The sequence below is a fragment of the Condylostylus longicornis genome, unplaced genomic scaffold (assembly GCF_029603195.1).
Source record: "Condylostylus longicornis isolate FDR11 unplaced genomic scaffold, ASM2960319v2 ptg000013l, whole genome shotgun sequence".
Lineage (NCBI taxonomy): Eukaryota > Metazoa > Arthropoda > Insecta > Diptera > Dolichopodidae > Condylostylus > Condylostylus longicornis.
The window spans coordinates 14,049,271-14,070,987 of record NW_026577982.1 but is presented as its reverse complement, the minus strand read 5'-3'; the positions used below and the strand labels follow the sequence as shown (position 1 = coordinate 14,070,987).

The following is a 21,717-nucleotide window of genomic DNA, read 5'->3' as shown; positions in this document are numbered from 1 at the left end:
TGTGATTCATGTATTGAACGTTGCAATGGCAAGGAAAGGAGGGTTATTCTTCTTCCATAAATTCAATTATATTTGCTTTGTAAATTTTTCAAAATCAAATTGTGTGTTAAATTTTTTAAATAAATTACAAGATTATTTTTTGTATATTTCATTTTGTTTAAAGAATTGAGTAACTGAACTGTTAGGTGGAAAATTGGAAAATCATAACAAAATGAGTTGTCCTATTTTGTTGTTACTGAAGGATACTCAAGAATTAGTTCGGTTATAGGATAAATATTTGAATACATTCTTAGTTTAATTTTTTTAAACTAGAAAAGCAACTGATCTGAAGTAATTTATTAGTTCTCCATTACTTTAAATCACTACAAAAGTTTTGAAAGCAAACCCTCTTCTGGTTTTCGTTTTTTGAAGTAATTTGATGCCATAAACAATTTATTATTCTTTGGAATTTGATAATTGCTTATCTATATTGGTTGTACTCAATTTGTCCCAATGCAAGCTACACTAAAAAGAAAGTATTTCTTTATTTGATTTGGAGATTTTAATAGCCGGTGTAACAGTCAACTGCAAACACATGTAAGATCACGAATAAGCAAATAGCTGTTATAGCTAAGAATCGAATTCTAGCTATCTCCACGTATCTGCTCGTCTCTTATAAAACGATAATATATTTGATATAATAGGCTGACAGATTTCTCTTTACTATATAAACGGATCAGTATTGCAACCGAATAAGATAGACTTACTAAAACCTATACCTCCACAGTAATACTTATGATAGTTGTAATAAGGGGTTGAAAATTGACCCAATATTCTTTTAGTGCTGTTATCTATCATGAATTTGAAATGAAAATTAATATTTTCTTTGTGAATATGAACATTTGCTGTTCAAAATTTGTTTATTTGCTCTTTATATAATGATTTTTAATAATTTTTATTTACAAGAATGTTGAAGACGAATATACTGTGCAATAAAAAAAAAATATTTATGTAAGTCAATGTTATATAAGATTTTCAATTTTAACTAAAAAACAGGAAATTAAAGAGATGTTATGCAATTTTTTTCTGACTTGGAAATCAGAGTAAATTAAAATATTAATTAAAAGTTTTTACAATTTTAATTTAAATTGAATATTTTCGAAATACTTAATATTCTAATATACTTAAGCAGAAATTTTTAGGGTGAAATTTTGAAAATAAAAATTTTCTTTTTTCATATTATGAGTAAATTTTTTTTGGCAATTGCTTTTATATTTTTTGCTTTTATAAACAGCACATTTTATTAATTTTTAATATTACTCCCCTAAATTTTTTTTCCCAACTGTTCACATAATTAAATGTATCCTTATATATACATACTTACTAGTTACATTGTGATATACACGTTAATTATATAAAATGTATAAAAACTAATTTCCTTTTTCATATTTTCAGTTTTTCAGTCATCAGGATTAACTACGAAAATTCTATTTTTTTATTTTTTTTTTATTTTTGTTCTTGGAACTATTTTCTATTACCGAATCAGAGAAGTCTTAATTGAAAATCATAAATTATTTGGAATAAAAACGTCCTTCTTTTTTTCTCATTATTTTTTTTTTGACTTTTTTTTGTTATAATAATTAGCTTTGCTTAAAAATAAAATTATGTACATAAAATGTGCATGTTAATACAATCATTAATATCTTTAGTATGAAAATAAACCTAATATACTTAATGTGTATAATAGCTAAGTGGAAATAAAAATGTGGTTTTAATTTTCTTTGTGTAAAAAAAATTAAATAGAAAAGTTTTATTTTTTTGTTCGGTCTTCATAAATTATTTGAATATTTTTAAAAGGATAAAAGTTTTTATAAAAGAGAAGAAAAATAGGGTGAGAGGATCTAAAAAAATTCAATTGAAATGTTATGATAATCAGATTGCATCATTAATTGGGAAAAGTGAAAGATGCTTTTCATTTGAATAAAAACAAAAATTAATTTTTATTTGAATATTTTTGTAAGGGAAAGGAAGGGGGGGGGGTTGAAAATAATAGAATTATTATAAAGGGGTACATTTTTTTTATCCTAAATTTATAGATAAGGTTAACCTTAATGATATTGTAGCTCTCTTAAATTTTTGGTAATTGTTCTATAATTAATTGTTCTCGTACGTTCCAATTGAAAATATCGGTGCGGTTTGGTTCGTATTTTTTTTGGAAACAATGAAAAGTATTTTTTTATTATTTTTATGATTTAATAGAAAAAATAGTATAAAATTAATTATATGCAAAATGGTTAATTTTCTGTATGTTTAAGTTTTTTCAAAGGTTCTGAAATTTTGTGGCTTTAATAACTTTTGTCCTACTTTTGTCATCATAGTTTTGAGTTCTACTAAATGCTAAATTACTGAAACTTTAACTTCAAAATCGACTAATTTTTAGTAATATTGGAATTTTTAGGACATAAACGGTAAAAGTTAAAATTTTGTTTGCTTTTGTTTCAAGATTAAAAGTAGTAAGATCCGAATTTTAAATCAATATACGAAATTGTCTACGATTTTACCTAAGTTGCTTTTTTGTATTTATTAAAATCAATTCTTAGTGTTGGTAAAACTAGCAAAATTAATTTGAGTCAAAATGCAGTCAAAATACACAAAAAATATTTCTGCCCTTAAATAGTTGATGTTGTTCAGTTTCATAATATCAATTATGTTAATATTACAAAATATTGTTTAAATATTTATGCATGTTTATTATATATGCGAGTCAAACACAAGTTGAACATCTTGATAGCACAAAAATATTTCTGGCCTCTTCAATTAATTTTATATTAGTTCCAAGTTAATATATCCGCTTAAAAATATGAATTTACCACTGTTTGTGTCTAAATAGCTTTGTTATGTGATTATATATTCATGTTTATTTTCCATTAGAATATAATATGAAATTTTGCTATTATATTCTATATAAATATTTAATTTAAATATTAAAATTTATTCTACAATAATGTACTTACCAAATCGATGGTAACAACCAAATCATGTTGTTGATGTTTCTTTTTTGGTTTTTTGCCTTTGGCAACTGTTGCAACTGGTTTTGGTGCTGGCGGTAATTGTAGTGATTGTTTTGATGATGATAATTGTTTGCTACCTTGTTTACCGGGTGCTGGTTGTTTTGCTGTATGTGCTGTTGCTTTTGCTGGTGCACCTTTTTGTCCAGGTCCTGGTGTTTTATCTCTTTGTCCAGATTTATTACGATGATGATCACTACCATCGGCTGGCTTATTACGAGCCTATATTTGTTTTTTGAATATAAATTAAAAAAAAAAAAATATTTTTAGAATAATTTTAAAATAATTAATTAAATTTTTTGAATATGGTTTTAAAATTTTTGTTTTCTATTTAAATATTTATTTTTTTATTTTATTTTCATTTATTTTCATATAAAATATATTATAAATAATTAAATTAACATTTTCTTTTATGTATTATTGTGAAAATAAGGATAATGGTATATGAAAAATGAATTTATTATGTATTAATTAAAAGCTATAATTAATATGAAAATTATTCAATAAATTTTCAAAGATTAATATAATTATAGGAGGAATTTAAAAATATTTAAATAAACATGTAGCTAGAATTAATTTTGTATACTATTATAATAATGACCATATTTTATTATAATAAATACAAAATATTAATATTTGGAATTTTATTATTATTTTAGAATACTAATGAGTTTAACTTATTAATTTACGTTCATAAATATTGTGTATTATTTAATTTAATCGTAAAATGTTATTTTGCCCCTGTATGTATGCAAATTTTTTTTATATAATTTTAATTATTGATTGTTGATTTTTCTTTGACTATTACAGGAGCTTTACTTACGTAAATTGAATGTTAAGGACAACAGTTTCATAGAGGCACTTAATTTCTACTCAAAGAAACTTACCAAATCAATGTCAATTTATTAAAAAAATGTTCGGTTTGAAAATTTGACTTCAAAATTAAAGAACAAAAATGGGAAATTCAAAGTTTTTTACCTATAAGTGCAGTAAGACTATAGATTGGTTTTATACACTTTTTTACTCATAAGTTTTTGTGTATTATTTTTACTACTCTATGGGAATTTTGTAGTATTTAAAGAAATTCTCTAAATCTATTTGTAATTTCAGTAAGTTTATTACGTTGTAAAGGCTGCCGTGCAGTATCACAATTTTTTGGATCAATGAAGATTTATTCTTTATAATCACAAAATGGGTTATTTCCGAATTTCGGTTAATATTCAAATATTTGGATACTTCACTGCAAAAAATTTTATTTTCATAAAATTTAATAAAAATTAAAATTCATTTCGATTCGTCAAAAATTAAAAGTGTTTTTTTTTTATTTAAATTTATTTTATTGTCTGCCCTTATTTTTCATAATAATTTTTTGAATGTTCCACTTTATTTATAAAAATTTATTCAATACCTGAAAGTTATTTAAAATATTTTCGATTATAAGAACAATGTGTGTATGTATATAACAAGGAAAGAGCGTATAATTTATGAAGCTTTTAAAAAGATACTTTAAAAATTCAATAAATTAAAATAATATCGGAAATCGCAATAAGTATAGTGAGTGTATATATAGAAAAATGATGAAGAGTGAGAATGAAAACAAAAACACTTTTAATTCTTTGATTTCAATTTTATTGACGATTCATTTTAATTTTTATAACTTTTATTAATCTTTCATTTTAATTATTGATATTATTTTCTTCACTTAATTTTCAATTCAATTGAAATCATTTACATTTCAAAGGCGTCAATCAAATTATTATCAATAAAATGAAATTTCTTCACGTCTTCAATTCGGTATTGGTGAATATATTGTGGACCATGATTGAAAAAAGAGGAAGGAGATGGGGGATAAAGGCATTTAGTACGTTCAGTATTGAGTTATTGTTTTTGTTATATTTATTTCAAATTTTCATTTAGCAAGCTATAATTAAGAGAATTATTTTAATATTGTTGGGTTGCTCATGAATTTATTTGATAATATTAAACGAGGGAAATTAATATTTTCGTATTTTAATTGGTATTGTAATTGTAATGCAAAAATTTTCTTAACAATAAACATTTGTTCTTCAGAAATTTGAGTTACTTCAATAATTTCATATTCTGTTCAACGGAAAATTTAGATCTCGTCCACTTAAACGGCTCTCAATAAAAAAATTTTTAATTTTAAAAAACTTTTTTGGTTTTTTCAATGAGTGAAAACGTAGAAAATGTACAAAATATTCAGCTACATACATACATACATATGTACATTTATACACATAATTATTGACTTATATTGAATTTTACTTTTCTAATTTTCACATCTGTTCAATATTACAAAAAATTTCAATAAAAACAATTTTATTTATTTTTTTTTTATTTTCTATTTTCACTTAATTTTTATTGAGTTTTTCATTTTAAATTGTTTTAAATTTTCTTTTACTTTTCATTTCTTCTGATAACATCTTCATACCCTAACCCAACACATTTTAGTTTCTAGTTAAACACAAAAAGTTTTAAGGGACACAAATTTTGTTTGTTCGTCTTCATATTTTTTAGAGCGCACAATAGTGAATGTGTGTGTAATTTATGTAGAATTTATGGCGCTTTTTTTTACTATTTTATGATGATATTAACCGTTAAATCTAATCGATATTAGAAAATTCTATATAGTATTTGTTCGAATATACACTTGCATACATATATATATATGAATAACTGGTATACAAAATACAATAAAAATGTAAATTTTTTCAGAATAATAAGGAAGTGAAACAAAATGAATCGTAAAAATATTAAAGAAAAGAAAGAATATTACACACAAATTGTACATCTATACATTTGTAAAATAAAATGTTGTAAGTGACAAAATATCGATTATTAAAAATTCGCTGCAAGAATGTATGCAAAATGGTTTCTATTTCAGATTTTAAAACTTGTTTGAAGAGTAACTATTACACTGAATTGTGTTTTGTATTTCTCTATTAGATTGCTATTCATTGAAATGTAAAATTGTTGGGCAATAATTGACCCATTGGGAATTGGTAGCCGGAAAATTGTTGAAAATTTCAAAAGCAACGCCGATCAATTTTATTTTAATAGTTTAGAACCCAAAGTGAAAGATATAATTACGTCGATTCTTAATGCTCTCTTTTAGAGTTTAGAACATTTCAATTTTCAAAGTTTACGTAATTTCTTTTTAGAAAATTGAATAATACCACTTAAGACATGTCGAATGTAACATTATATATACATATAAAGAATCTAAAGTAGATGTAAATATATTATATGTATGTCAGAAACAATATTGTTTGTATTGATTGGTCGTAATTTCAAAACTCAAAAGTTCATAAGATCATTTTACAATTTATTACTTTTAGTATTTTTTCTCTTAGTTATTATTTTTCTCACGCTGCTTATTATTATAAAACACTCGTCTCGTATCAACATTTTACTGTTTATAGAAAATTTCGTTTCTCTCTTGATTTGTATAATAATATAATACAGTTTAGTATAGTATTAGCAGTATAGTAATAGTAAGTAAAAAGTAAATAATGGGAGAGAAAAAAAAAACATGTCAAAATTGTTATATGCTCACAGATAACACCAATTGATAATGTTCATCATAAATTTTGTGTTCGACAGATGTCGTTATTGTGTTTCTTTTTCCTCTCCTTTTTGTTTTTGTGTTAACTGTTAAATATTCGATACGAATTTAAAAAACAAAGATTTATTTTAAATTACGAAAGTATATAGTAAGAAATTCAATATAGTACGCTAGTAATAATACTCTCTGAGAAAAGAAATTACATGTATTATATAAAGAGTGAGTTGAGTTGTGATGTTTGTTGTATTAACCAAGTTTGATACAATACAGTATGAATGATAAATGAAATTTAAGAATATACCGCATTTATGTATATATAAATGTAAAGAAAATATCATAAGAATATTTTTTTTTTGTTTACGATAAATTTTTTATTAAAACGTTGATAAGGTCGATCTGTCATCCTTGAATATTATGTTTATTTTTTTCGTTTTCATTTTCATGAATTTTTCTTGACTGAATTAGAATCATTTTTGCTTACATATAAACAAACACTTACATTTACATACTACTCATTCATACTATTTATATTTTATGAAATTTTAGTTTGAGAGCGTGTTAATATGCAATATGTATAAGAATTTTCAATATTAATAAGTGGACTGAAAGAAAAAAAAACACTCTTTGTGTTTTTTTTTAAAAATGCAGATGTTTGCACTTGATCTATAATCTGTAATATTTACTAATGATTATATTGATATTTCATATTATTCATATGTATGTGTATGTATGTAGAAGAAGAATAAAAATTTATTGTTGGTAAAATTTCATAAAATGAAATGTGAATATCATTTAGATGCAGGTGTTCAGTTAATCTTGAATATTTAAATTGTTTGCTTTTATAATTTCAATAGATTTACAAAGTTCATAAACTGTCTTTCAAAGCGTTTTAATAGCAAAGCTCGGAAAACTGGAAATATTTGTGGGACTTGATGAATTCTGCCGTTGCACTGAGAAGAAATTTATATTTGAATATTGTGGGACTTGATGAACTCGGTCGTTTTGCAATATTTTTATATATGATCTCATACCGAATAGATTTGAATATTTTTTCAAATATTTGGCAGTATGTGCATATGTACGCAAAATTTCACATTTATTTCTTTAAACATGTTTTTCAATAGTAATTGCTTTCATTATAAACAAAATTATGTTAATTTATTTTCCATAATATCCTTGATTGAAATGGAATTGAATACTAAAATTCCATTTTGATTTTTTCTTTCAAAATTTTCTTCAATTCATTATGACTTTGATTTTGATTTAAAATATTCTTTTCTTTTTTTTCCTCAATTTTCATTTCTTTCCATTACAAATTCCAATTTTGAGAAGTTTGAAAAAGTTGACGATTAAATATGTGTTAAGAAAAACATATCATGAATAGTAGTGTTATTTATAAAGAAGTTTTGATGTTGTGTACAAATAAAAGAAGAAAAAATAGATTCTGCCGCCACATTGTAATTTTCCAATGATATTTTGCTTTCCTTCACAAGAAAATCGGTTTAATGGTGCGTAAATTTTATTTTTCATTTTCATTTTTAGGGAATGAAAGTCTTGGTATATAAAATTTTTCTTCTTTCAATTTTTTTTATTTTTCAATATTTTTTACAAGTCAAAGTTTAACTTGTTTTGTTTTTTCCGTGTTCATTTTTATTTGACCACAATCTAATATTTTCAATTCGTTTTTAGGCGGTCAGATTGGTCCAAAAGTTGACTTCTTGTATAATATTTGTGATTGTTTTTGTTTCATTCTTCAAAGAAGAATTAAAAGAAAATTTATTTGCTTAAAAAAGGTTATAAAGTTTCTTATATATAGAAACTAAATATTGGAAAAGTTATACAAAATAAACAAAAATTGAGTTGAATTGTGGGTGAATTCGAAGAAAAAATTTTTGTTTTGGAGCAAAAAAAATTGATTTAATGTTCATTGGAATGAAAACAAATGATTTTTTATTGTAAAATAAAAACTAACTTATGGAAATATGGTGATGGTAATTATTTTTTAATGTACGGATAATATTTTAAAAGTTTTACGGAAAAGGAAAGAAAATTCTGAAATTTCGGTAAAATTTAAATGGAATAGCTTTGTTTACTCCTAGTGGGAGCATGAAATTGTTAAAAAATATCGCCACCGCACTCTTTTATTGGCTTTGATTGAGACCCATTTGTTCAGACCCAGCTATATACATTATTTTGTTTATTTCTTAATTAATTTTGCTGAGGTTCCATTCGAAAATCAGTCTTATAATTGTTTCGAGTCGATATTTTATTGTTATTCATATTTTGTTCTATTAAGTGCTTGTACTAGCATACCAAGATTAACATAACGATTTGACTTTGAAATATCACTTAACATAATAAAATTTGAAAAACCAGTCTTTCATCCAATTTATAACATTGTAGAAATATTTTTGCTTATTTAACTCACTCGAATATTCCCACAACTCGAAATATTCTCTTGACTCAAGAAAATTCCACTCAAAATAGATTGCCTTTGACTGCGTCATTAAAACTTGTTAAGATTAATATAAACGAAATGCTTATTTGAACAATGTTTTTTTTTTTGGAAACAATTTATTTGACATAAAATTTAAGTTTTTGATAAATTTAATAAATTGTGTAGGCAGTTGTTATTGACTGATCTGCTTACTGATTGATGATTAAATTACTAGAAAATTTCATAAACTGTGACAAAGTGTTGCAAGTTTTCTGATATCAGAAAAAATTATTTTTTCTTTCCATTTTCTCTTTTCGTATTACGACACAACATAATATTTAAAAAACAAAATTAATTTAAAATACTTGCAATTCGTTACACAACTTTTCTCTTTTCTCTTTTGCTTCTTTTAAACCGCACATCTTTATTATATGCTCTTGTAAACTCAAATCAAATTTCTATAATCTTTTCATTAAATTGTGATAAAACTTTGTTAAAAAAATTTTTTTTTTTTCATTATAAAAAAAATATAAGCGAACATATTTAGTATGAAGGCAAGAGCATACGAACGAACGAAAAATTTACAACTCAATCAAATTTTAATAAATAAATAGAAAAACAAAAACAAAAAAGAAAATTTAAAGAACTTTCAAAAAAAGAAAAGAAAAAATAAATAGAAATCGGCAACATATTTTTGTCTCATTCCCATTCACAATTATTCACATATAATATTTCTGTCTCAACCAACAAACCAACAAAATGTAATTCAGAGAGCACAGAAAAAGAAATAAAGTTGGGTCAAACCAATGGTTTGTATTGTAGCACTTTTCCCTTCAACAAGTGAAAATTCTGCTTTTAAATACAGTCTACGAGTATGTATACCTATCACACTATTAAAATTATTTTCATTCATATACAAAACTATTTCTAGGATTGCATATGTTTAGGATGAACGATTTATGCAGTCTTTGAAATAAAGCAAAAATTAATATAAGCAGGGGTTAACGTAATGCTCGATTTTAAGGTTTAATTGTATGAGTTAAGAAAAATAATTATATTTTTTAATATCATGGAATTTACCGTTAACTTTTTGCGTTTATAGAAATTTGAAAAAGCTTGCGGTTTCAGAAATATAAGGCGGCGAAAATGCAAATTTTACAAATTTCAAGAGGCCATAACTTGAGAGGGGGTGGAGATGGAAAAAAATTTTCTTCTAACGAAATGAATTATTTATTAATGTCTAAAAGCTGCTAAAATTTCAAAGTTCTACATTATGGGGTTTAGAAGAAAAACGAGATCAAAAATTTGGAAAAAAAGGACTTTAGATAACGGTAAATTTGAACGGCCATTTTGTTTTTCTAAAGTTTAGCTATAGTATACTGCGCTAGGGGAAGGAAGCTACTGCCTTTCTGCGTTTGCAAAATTTCAAAAATGCTTATGGTTTCATTGCAACAAATAGTTAAAATAGGCTATTTTTAGTGCTTTGGGGTGGTATAACTTCTAGAGGGGGGGAGATAGGTAAAAATTTTGTTCTACGAAAATAAGTTTCTAGTAAAGATCTATGTACGTATTAAATTTCAGCTTTCTATCTTTAAGAATGTAGAAGTTTTGTAAACAGACACACGGACGGACGGACGGACGGACGGACAGAGTGAAACTAATAAGCACTTTTTTCAAAAAATTTTTGGAAAAGTGCTAAAAAGAACTTGTGATCACACAAAAATTTCTTTTGAATTTGGTTTTCAAATTTTGAGAGGGGGGTCGAAATGAAAACAACATGAAAATCTCAATTCTCAAAACGACTTTTATACAAACTTTTGAAACTTTGTCAAAAAAGTTTGTACATATATTTTTTGGTATGAGATTAAAGATTTAAGGATAATTGGACTGATCAATTCTTATATAGACAAGAAGAAAGAAAACAAGATATCATAGAAAATGGAAAATATGCCAATAATAATTTGTGTTGTTAACAATTTTAACGCTTCATTTTTATTAAGCACTTCTTATGTTTTCTATTTTTTTTTTTATGTATTTATCTTTTTCCCTATAATAATCTAATATAATCATAAAATAAAATAACTAAAAAGAAATCGAAATTGGTTAATAATAGGAATATAAAAATATATTGAGTATGACAACTATAGGATTGAAATTTCGGAGGGTATTGTAAATTTGATTTCCTAACAATTTTTATTTAATTATTTCTTCAATATTCTAAATTTTCACAATATCTACAATACTTAATTGTTTTCCATTACTTAATTTTACTACTAAATTAGGGATTTGGGAAATTCGTTCCCTAGCAATATGCAATTGTAAAAAACATCTTTACTTGATGAAGATTCTTAATTTTTTGAATATTCACAGTGCTCACAATTGGTATGAATGTGATTGGCAGTTGTTTTACATACATAGCTCCATTGTTTTTTAATTTATAAATTGCATAAGCTCAGGAGGACTAATTTTAAAATTTGAGGTTATACGGAATAGAAATCACTAGGATTTTGAAATTTTTGAATATTCACAGTGTTCACAATTGGTATGAATGTAATTGGCAATTCTTTTATATACATAGCTCTATTGTTTTTTAATTTATAAATTGCATACGCTTAGGAGGACTAATTTTAAAATTTGAGGTTATACGGAATAGAAATCACTAGGATTTTAATTGTAATACAGACTAGGAATAAAAATTCCTATTCTAAAAGTTTAATATGAATCTGGCTGAATTATTTATTAAAATGCTTAATAAAAACTAGCAACGATTGTAATCAAGTAATGAAATCAATTTTGTAACCAAGCTTTATAGATTTCATTATATTTCAAATTAGAATTTTAGTGTCTTATGAATAGCGATTAGCGAATAATTATGCCAAATAAATTAGTTGTGTACAGTGTGTATTTTATATTTTCTTTTTATTAGCTTCTGTAAAAATCGCCTTAACTTTAGAAATTCATTTGGGAATTAAAATTTTAAATTAAAATCGACTCTTTTGCAATTATTAGATTTAAATTGGTTCGAAAAATTGCTTATCATTTTAAGCCTAAAGAAATTTGGATTTTAGTTTATACACTAAGCTAAAAGTTTTCAGGGCTCATACCAATTTGATTAACCTCTCGATTAACAGTCATAATACACGCTGATGGCCATTATTATAAAATTAAAAAAAAAGTTTCTTATTATCTTTTTTTTATCATTTTTTTCCCTTTATATTACTCTCATTTGTTTATTATTGGATATTTTATTACCCTTGTCTAACTAGCTGTCTATAACGGTTAAATTATTTAGAAGTTTTACTACATTTTGATGTAACGATACCATTTTTTATTGTATTGTTTTGTTGTTTTTTCCTTTTTTTTTTTGTTATTGTTATGCTCATGATGTTTTTCATCTGTTTATTCTAATTTTTTTTTTTCAATTTCTTTTAAGGATCCTTTGCTATAATCATCATCATGAAATGTTACAACACGTCATAAAAATAAAAAGTCTTGTAGTATACAAGTATGTATATGAAAAATGGGAGTGGGGAGTAACAAAATAAAATGAAAAGAAGGAAAACGACAGCTACTATAAACAGCTACAATTACCATAAAAAACTATCCGGATATAACGGTTTGCTTTTTGTTGTAGAGCAATAGAAAAGGAAAATAAAACGGATTTTTGTCTTTCGTTTTTTGATTTTTATTTCTTTTTTTTTTTTGTTGTTTGTTAAAACACAGTGGATCGAAATAAGAGAATAAAAGAGAAACAGAAACAAAAAAAATAAATTTAATATAAAAGAATTCCCAAATGAACTTCGAAAAATACTACTGCAGTGACATTTAACAAGGTTGTAAATAAAACATGAGCAAATGCAAATAAGGTGGACAATTTCGTTATAAAGAGTAGTGTAGACTTTTCGGAAGGTATCAGTTCAAATTTGGTAATAATAAATTTTGATTTAATTGTAGTAAAGTATGCTGAAAATTACAAAGTTGTAGAATAAAATTTTTCTCATTTAATTATAAATATTTTTTGTATGTCAATTAAGAAAAATGACAGAACAGAAACCTATTTTAGACCTTCGGCGTACGAAATGTCTTGCATAGAGTACAATTAGTTGTACTCTAATTAAACAAATCTAAGGAAATAATATGAATTATGGGCGGAAGATCTAATGGTCCGGTCTATTTTAAATTTTTTTATCATAAAAATGCAATTATTTTGTATTTTTAAAAAATCTATATTGATAGTGTTTGTCTCATACGCAACATTTTAGCAGGATATTTGGTGGGAAGATGTTTTAACAGTTGAACTGGGTTTATATACATATATCAGATGTTTATATACAGATTAAACTTACTGGCATTGGTCAAAATTCGCATGGAAAAATTTTGTTGCAAATGGCCAAATGGCAGTTATATTACTGTGAATCACTCATTCGAATGGCCAACTGCAGTTATTTAAATAAGATTCGTTGGAAATGATATGCTAGATTACTTCTTACGAGCTTACAAAATTTGAAGTTGCTTTGAAGACTTGAAGACTAATATACGCATGTGCTTGTACGACAATAATGTGTAAACGACGACTTTCTTAAAAAAATTTATACTTTTTACAACAGAATCATTAAAAAAAGGAGAGTAAAAGCAAGAAATACAATGATTTTTTATATACGTTAGATATGTACGTAAGAATGCTAATTGTAAAATGAAAAAAAAAGAGATGTTACATAATACGAGGCGCGTTTTATTTTCCAAGGAATTTTAAGTGTTTGTTTTTTGGCTCTTGTTTTCTTTAAAAATTTAATGAAATTATACGCTGGCTATATAATTTTTGTAGTTTCTTTTTCTTTGGAAGGTGGTTGATAAAAAAAATATGCAGTAAAATAGTTTTCCAGTTTTATTTTTTACGGTTTTTATTTTCATATGAAATGTGCATGAGTCCATCAAGGGAATTTCATTAAAATTATTTGAAGAGAAAAAAAGAATGTAGAAAAATATTTTTATTGTTTTTGTTTTTTAATATCACTGATGTTTATTAATTTTATGACATGCTTTTAAAATAAAAGAATGAAAATTCAAAAATAAAAAATGAATTTATGAAATATACAAAAAGTTAATGGAAATTAGCCGCATTTTATAAAAATTTGTTTGTCGCTTCATAATAGTAATTGTTATAATTATAAATTTAAAATGGAAGAAAATTTGAAGGAAATTGTAAGAGATTGTAATTTAAATAATAAGAGTTTAGGAATTGCAGAGGAAAATGAAATTATGACAGTTAATTAAAAAAAATTATTTAATATTTTTCAGTATTTAAGTTGCTTCGCAGGACAATACGAGTATAAGTGATTTTTTTAAAATACTGTTAGTGTTTGGAAAAAAAATCATTCGGAAATTCGAGATTTCAAACAAATCCTCCGGGTCTAGGGATGACATTTCAAATTAAATGTGCAGAACAGATGAAACAGAAATGCATTTTCGTTTCGAACGTTTCGATTATCAGCCAAAAAAATAATGTGAAAAGGTCCGTCAAATTGTCGATTTCAAGAAGAAAAACGTAACATCTTTGTGATATTCAACAAAAATTCATTTCAGAATAATTCTGAAATCATGAAACTTACTTCTCAAAGCTTATTATTAAAATAATTTTACATCATTCAGCTCATCCCTTTGAGTCGCATTAAAAGAAATTCGATTATCTCAATCTATTTTCTTTTCAATTCTAAGTAGCTTAAGCATTAAAATGGCACATGAAAATAACGAAAATAAAAAAATTTCGACTAAAACTGAAAATTATTTGATTTTATACATTTAACAATATTGTATAAATTTCAGCTTTTTAAAATTTAATTCACAATATTATAAAAAAATCTAATTTCAAGAATATTTTCTAAATTAATATTTACAAGAAAAATTTATTACTCTCACATTATTAATTTCAGAAAATTTTTTTTTTTTAAATTGAATAAGTCATCATAAAATTTTATGTAATGTTATTTTATTCAATTTAACTTATGTGCCACTCCACTCTCCACTCTTCCTTTACATTTAATTTATAAAATTGTCCTTTTTATAAAATCTAAATTAAATACTTTATTTTAGTGCAGTAAAATTTCAAAGATTATCGTTGTCAACTGTTATACATATCTATTATATTTTATAAAGAAAACTCTAAAAATGAAAATGAAAAAATCTTAGCTTAATAGCTTCATGTTTAAACCAATCATAAAAAGAAGCAAATTAAACTTAAAAAGTATATTATGGCGTAAAACAGAAAAAAAAATATAGAAAATTGTTGTAAAAGGAGAAAATATTGCTTTCATTATGAAAAAACCTAAGTAACAAAGTATACACATAGAACGGAAAAATTTATCAAAAAAATAATATGGTAACAAATTGCAACAGTCTTGCAATGACATTTAAAATAAAATTATTAGCTTCTTAACAAGTTTTCATGAAAAACCAACAATCATGAATTGTTGTCAACATTTTCATTATCTTTTTATGTTTACATAGATTTAGACAATTTTTATTTCATTTTAGCTACCAACATCAGCTTGTATACGGCACACTATCATCATCATCAATCCCAATTATTTTAATCAGTATATAACATTATTTTTTCGTGACCATCATCAACATCAATGCATAATATTGTAAGCATTAAAGCTATTGTTTGTTTGCTTGTTTTTAATTTTTGAAGATAGAATTTTGGAATGATATAGGTAGGTATATAAGTTATACAAAGTATATAAGTTGCGGGACTTGCAGAATAAGTGAAAGATGGGATGAAATGATGTGGAATATTAAAAGTTTATATGAAAATTAGTTTATTCATTTTTAGTCCCGAGATTGGGCTCATTTGGTGATTTAGTGAAAAAATAATGATTATATGAAGATTTTCCAAAGCATAGAAAAACAGTGAAAAGTGAAGAGCAAGTGCAATTGAGTTTGATTTTTCATTTGAATAATGAAATATGCAGCGTGACTATTGAATTTATTTCAGGTTAATATTTTTGATATCTGAATTGTTTTTGAAAACCGAATTACCTTAGTATATGGGAATAAAGGTTATTCAAAAATTATTCGGCTAAAAATATGTTATATTTTTTTTTAAATCCTAAATATTTTTATAATCCTCCGAAAAGTTTCAGTTCCAATTACATAATTTAAAAAATATCTAATATATATATATATATATATTTTACTAAAATCAACTTTATTTCCAATTATTTTTCTTATTTTTATTTCATTTCGAAAAACAATTTTTGATGACAAAAACAAAATCATTTCATTTTAGTATTATAATAAATTTGTGATGCACACACATAACAAAAATATTAAAATGAACTAGTATAGTGGTAAAGCACATTATAACAATGAATAAAATGGAAAATCACAAATTCACAGTAGAAAAAATTTCTAAATAAACATTAAATGCCACAGCAGCTGCAATAATGCGCGCCATATGTATACGAAACTAAACAATAAGAGCTCTCACAATAGTAATAAACAATTGGCAACAAAATGAGTTTTAGAGAAAAAAAAAATTAAAATTTTGTATGAGAAAAACAGGAACAAGGATTTATAAAAACCTTCATATCGTATAGAGTGCAGCGGCCATTAACAACCAAATTTATTTTGTCTAACAAAAAAAAAGAAGAAGAGGAGAATAACTAGTATGCTTTCTCTTGTTTTTTCTTTTTTATGTTGAAAATAAAATGTAAACAAACACATATACAATAATATGTTTAGATAATAGCTAAAAATTTCTACCAATACATGGACACTAATTTGTTATATACTTAGTTTTGTTTGTTCAAATGAAAAAGAAAGAGAGAAAACGAAGAGAAAAGTTTTTCCGTTTTCATGAATTTTCATTAGTTCACATTTTAATATTTTATTAACCTTGATGTAAATGATCATGTGATGAACATGTTGTGCATTAAATTGCATGTAGTCAGTTCAATTAAAAAGTAAACATTTTATGTTATTGAATGCATTACGAGGGAGAACAGATTTTTTTTTTGTGTTTTGTTTTTACACGGAAAATTTTTTGCTTTTCAATTTAATTAATGTCCTAAAAAAAAAAAGAAAATTCAGTCTATATTGTTGAAATTTAGAAAGTATGTATGTATATGTATAGTAATATTGTGGATGAAGTATGTGACACGTGTTAAAAATTAAAATGAGAGCAGCTAAAATGATTAAATTAACTAAATACGAGTACAAATGCTAGATAAGGTCATTAATTAAATTTGAGTTTTATAGAGGGTCATATAAATTTTAATCACGGTTTATAATCGTGACATTGCAATAAGTAAATTTTGAATACTAAAATCTACCAATTATATAGGGAAAATTTTAAATATAACATTAAAATATTTAATTTAAGAAAATAATTTTTATTTTTATAAAAATGAAGGTCATTTCACGGTATAAATGTCTGGTAAATTCTTTTTGATCACAGCATCGTATAGAGAATATTTCTTTTTGATATAATTTGGTAATTAACTTTGAAAAATGGCTCATGCTAAACAAAATTTTTTTTTTATTTTTTTTTTTAAATTAATAGCAAGCATCATTAGATGATAATTAGCATTTTCTTTTGTATTTTACTGTACATATTTTTTTTGTATATAATTTTTGTAGCTATTCAAGCACTATAAAAGTTTGAAATTATAATAAAAATATTGAATTATTAAGAATATTTAAATTCTTATTTATATTTTAATGAAAACAGAAAATTAAAGATAAAATTTATTGGATTTTTGATTACGTATAAATTATTTGTAAAGGTTGGAGGAATGCGGGAGAACTTGTGTAATAAAGTAATTACGCGAATATTAAACTTTTGCAAAATATTGGAAAAATATAAAAAAAAAATGAAATTATTTGAAATTTAGGAGAATATGAGAGAGAAAAATAATAATAATGTGCTAATAATTTTGAGGAATCTTTTAATTCAAAAAACGATCAAGTAAACATTTACTTTTCATCAGAAAAATTAGAAAAAATGAGAGAAAAGCAGCAATAACAGCAATAAAAGTTAAATGTGAATAAATATTTCTAAAGAGTTGCATGAGCAAAAGATTAAAAAATTCTCTCAGTACAATTTTTGGTAAATAAAGAGAGTAATATTAGTCATGAGGGTTGTGTAGCAAATTTAGATAAGAAATACCTACTTCATTTTAATAAATTTTAATAAAATCATTAAAATTATTTAATTTTTTATCATCATAAATATTACAGAATGATAGGATGCAATTGTGATACGCGAACTATTACTTATTTTGAGAGTTAACATATTTCGAATAAAATTTATGAGAATATTCTGCCGCTAAGACTTCATTTATTGAGTTAATTGCCAAACATTTTCTTTTAAGCAAAGGACTTATCAAAATAGTTTCTAAAGCAGACTGAGAACGTTTTCTTCTTTAAAAAAGTTGCGTTACTATTAACTCAACTTTTATAATTTAAGCAAATATGAATGCTCGTTGAATTGGTGACAGTAAAATCAATAAACAGATCACTTCTTCGTAGAAGTTGTATTTAATTTTTCCCATATATACCATATACGAGTACACCATATTGCTTGTATGTCATTTAATATTGCTATTCACATTGTGACATCACATTTTAAAATTTTCTGAATAACAACTGCAGTAGGAAATTATCGCCCACCTTCTATATTCAATTTTATATTTTAAGAATTGAAAATTTATTATGTGTACGTGTTATTGCATAATTATGTGCAATTAAAATTAAAGGATTGCATTTATACAAAAAATATTTTCTTTTCAGTGTTTTGATTGACAAAAATGAACGCATTAATTATTTTTTAATGGCATTTCGCTGTTATTTTAATAATTTTTTTTTTATCTTAAATTTGTGTACGTCGTTGCAAAAAGAAAATATTTTCTTTTTTGTTTTCATATTTTATTTTTATAATTTGTGTGAGAAAATTATTATTAATAATAAAGAATTTTTAAAAAATTTTCTCACTATAAAAATAAACAAAAAAAAATAAAAATATTGTTAGTGGGAATCTGAAATGATTGACAGTTTTCTTGAAAGTCAGTTTTTGTATGTAGGAAAAATAAATAGAAAATAAATTTTGTAAGTTTTATTGTAAATTCAAAGAAATTCGACCCCAAATTGTTTTTCAATGTTAATGTATTTTTAATAAAAGATTGCATTCAGTTTATCATTGCCATTTTGGAATTTTATTCGCAAAATGCAAGAGAAGAGGGAAATATAAAGAAAAATATTTTTTAAAATTTTTGAAATTTTTTTTAATTTTCTTTGAAGAATAGATAAGGATCTTAGTTCTGGAAATTTAATTTAAACAAAATTTGTATGTACATAAGTAAAAAGCTGAAACTTATAATATCCTTTCGTCTAGCTAAGGAGATACTAACACTAATTCAAAAGAAAGTTATTTGTTCTAAGTTGAAGTGGGACAAGTAATTCAGAAACGATGAGGTGCAAAAGGCGAACTTGTGTAAACCGTCTATATATTGGAGTGGTAAATTTTGTTTGTTCAATAAAAATCCGATTCTTACTCCGGTTGGATTAAGAAGAACGTTTTAATTAAACTCACGAATTCGATTTTCGGTAATAAAATTGAAAATCTTGAAGAAAATTTGCTTATCTTTTACTATATCAGTTATAATGTCGTTGACTTTTTACAAAATATTTAATATTTAAAAAAATTTTAAAAATTCAAATAATTTAAAATTTAATACCAAATTTTTTATATTTGGATTATAACAAAAAATTTTTTTTTTCACCTCTAAATTTATGTGTACATTACCTTGAAATATTTCAATTTACAAAAATTATATTTATTTCGAAAAGTTCTTATAAACACTAAAATTTATCTATGAAAATTAATTTTACTCTGAACTTCCGTTTAATATCAATTGTATAGAATTAATTGTATTTTGTTTTTTCTGTTGGAAAATTTTCCGCATTAAAAAAACCAGAAGAAAATTCCACAAATACCAGTTGAGACTTGATGTTTTTTGTTTAGTAATTTCCTTTCAGTTCTTGAAAATTATGTTGGGTATGTAAATTTGAAAATTTTGTTTAAATTATGCTTCTTAGTCAAAGGGAAAAATTTAATTTTTAAAATAGTAATGGACACTAAGCCTCTTTGTATGAAATGAGATGGCAGAGCTAATGTGATAGCTTAAATAATTGTTTGATAAGTATTTTGTTAAATTCTTTGTACTAAAGTAAAAAATTACTCAAAAATTATAAATTTTAAGAAAAAAATTCTTAATTTATTCATGTCATATAGGACTTTTTGAGTCCAATATAAGTTTATTTTAAAAGAACTCTAATAAAGAAAAAAGGTATGAGAAAAAAAACATTTTGTGTTGGGTATTTCCCTTTTTTCATATACAATATTATATTATTAAGGTTTTAAATATACAGAAAATATGGCTTTAAGGGAACCCTCGAAGTTCTTTCAATTTTGCTTACATTTTGTTTTCTTAATATATTTTATGACGGAATAACAAATGTAAACATTAAGGCAGATATAATCTTCATAGTGTAAATTTATGTATGTATGTTTGTAATATATGTTTTATATAAAAAATTAATATTTCGAAGTGTTGTTCTTGTTAAAGATATTGTTTCCATTAGAGTTCTTAATGAATTTTTAAGAAGCCATAAGATTGTAATAAGAATATGGCTATTCTTATTATAAATTCGAAGCAAATATTATGATTTTTGAAGAAAAAGCTATATTAAATTTTCGCCAAATATTTAACATTTTTTTCTATTGCATAACTGTAGGACAAGAGCAAAATTATAAGATGTAAAAACAAAATGATCGAATTAGACAATATTGATTAAAATTAGTTAAGGTAGGATTGACATATTTGTTGATAGAAATACATTTGTCTTTATAATTATTTAATTTTGTAGATTTTAGAACTGTTAACGCTTCTTGCCATAAATTTATAATTAATTTTATAAATATGTGAAAAAAAAATCTTAAATAAATGCTAAATAACTATTTTATTTGGACGTACCTAATAGGAGATTGTTTTAAATTACACACACATACACAATTTTCTTCTATGTATTTGTGTACATTTTCTGGTATAGTCCTTGTAATTATTGCATGTTAAACTTAGAAAAATTCAATCCTGGGATTTCCACATTGTGTTCGTGTTTGAGTGTCTTACATGTTTGTTTTTATATCATTCCAAAAATAGCCTCTCCAATAATTCATTTTTTTTTATTCATTTATGAATACAATCTAAAACAGATATTTAGTTTCTCTTTTATTAACTGACCATTATGGTAAATGAAATTTTCCGCATTTATTATAAATTAAAGGGAATTTTTCACGTTTTGAATTTCGTTTAACAAAATTCTTCCTTAACGTTTAGAATACAAAGTAATTATTTTGATTAACATATTAGAGACTAAATATGTAAAAAAATTTATAGGATAGGAATTTAGAATTCATGAAAATTACACTATAGTCAAAAAAAATTTTGTTAATCAAAATGTGAATCAAAATGTGAATTGTTAAACAAAATGACTCAGTCTAATCAATTGCTAATGCTAATATTTATGTATTAAATGTGATATTAAAATTACATACAAAAGTATTAAGAATATGTGCCTGATACTAA

At 24.2% G+C, this 21,717-nt stretch overlaps 1 protein-coding gene across 2 annotated transcripts in view; it reads right to left on the bottom strand.

Annotated features, from left to right (window-relative positions):
• LOC129605624 (calmodulin-A-like) overlaps positions 1-21,717 on the bottom strand; it is a 72,539-nt gene that overhangs the window by 18,448 nt on the left and 32,374 nt on the right. For both annotated transcript variants that reach the window (XM_055515501.1, XM_055515502.1), the window contains one exon: positions 2,994-3,269. In XM_055515501.1, coding sequence (XP_055371476.1) covers positions 2,994-3,269 — 276 coding nt within the window. The remainder of the gene's footprint in view (positions 1-2,993; positions 3,270-21,717) is intronic.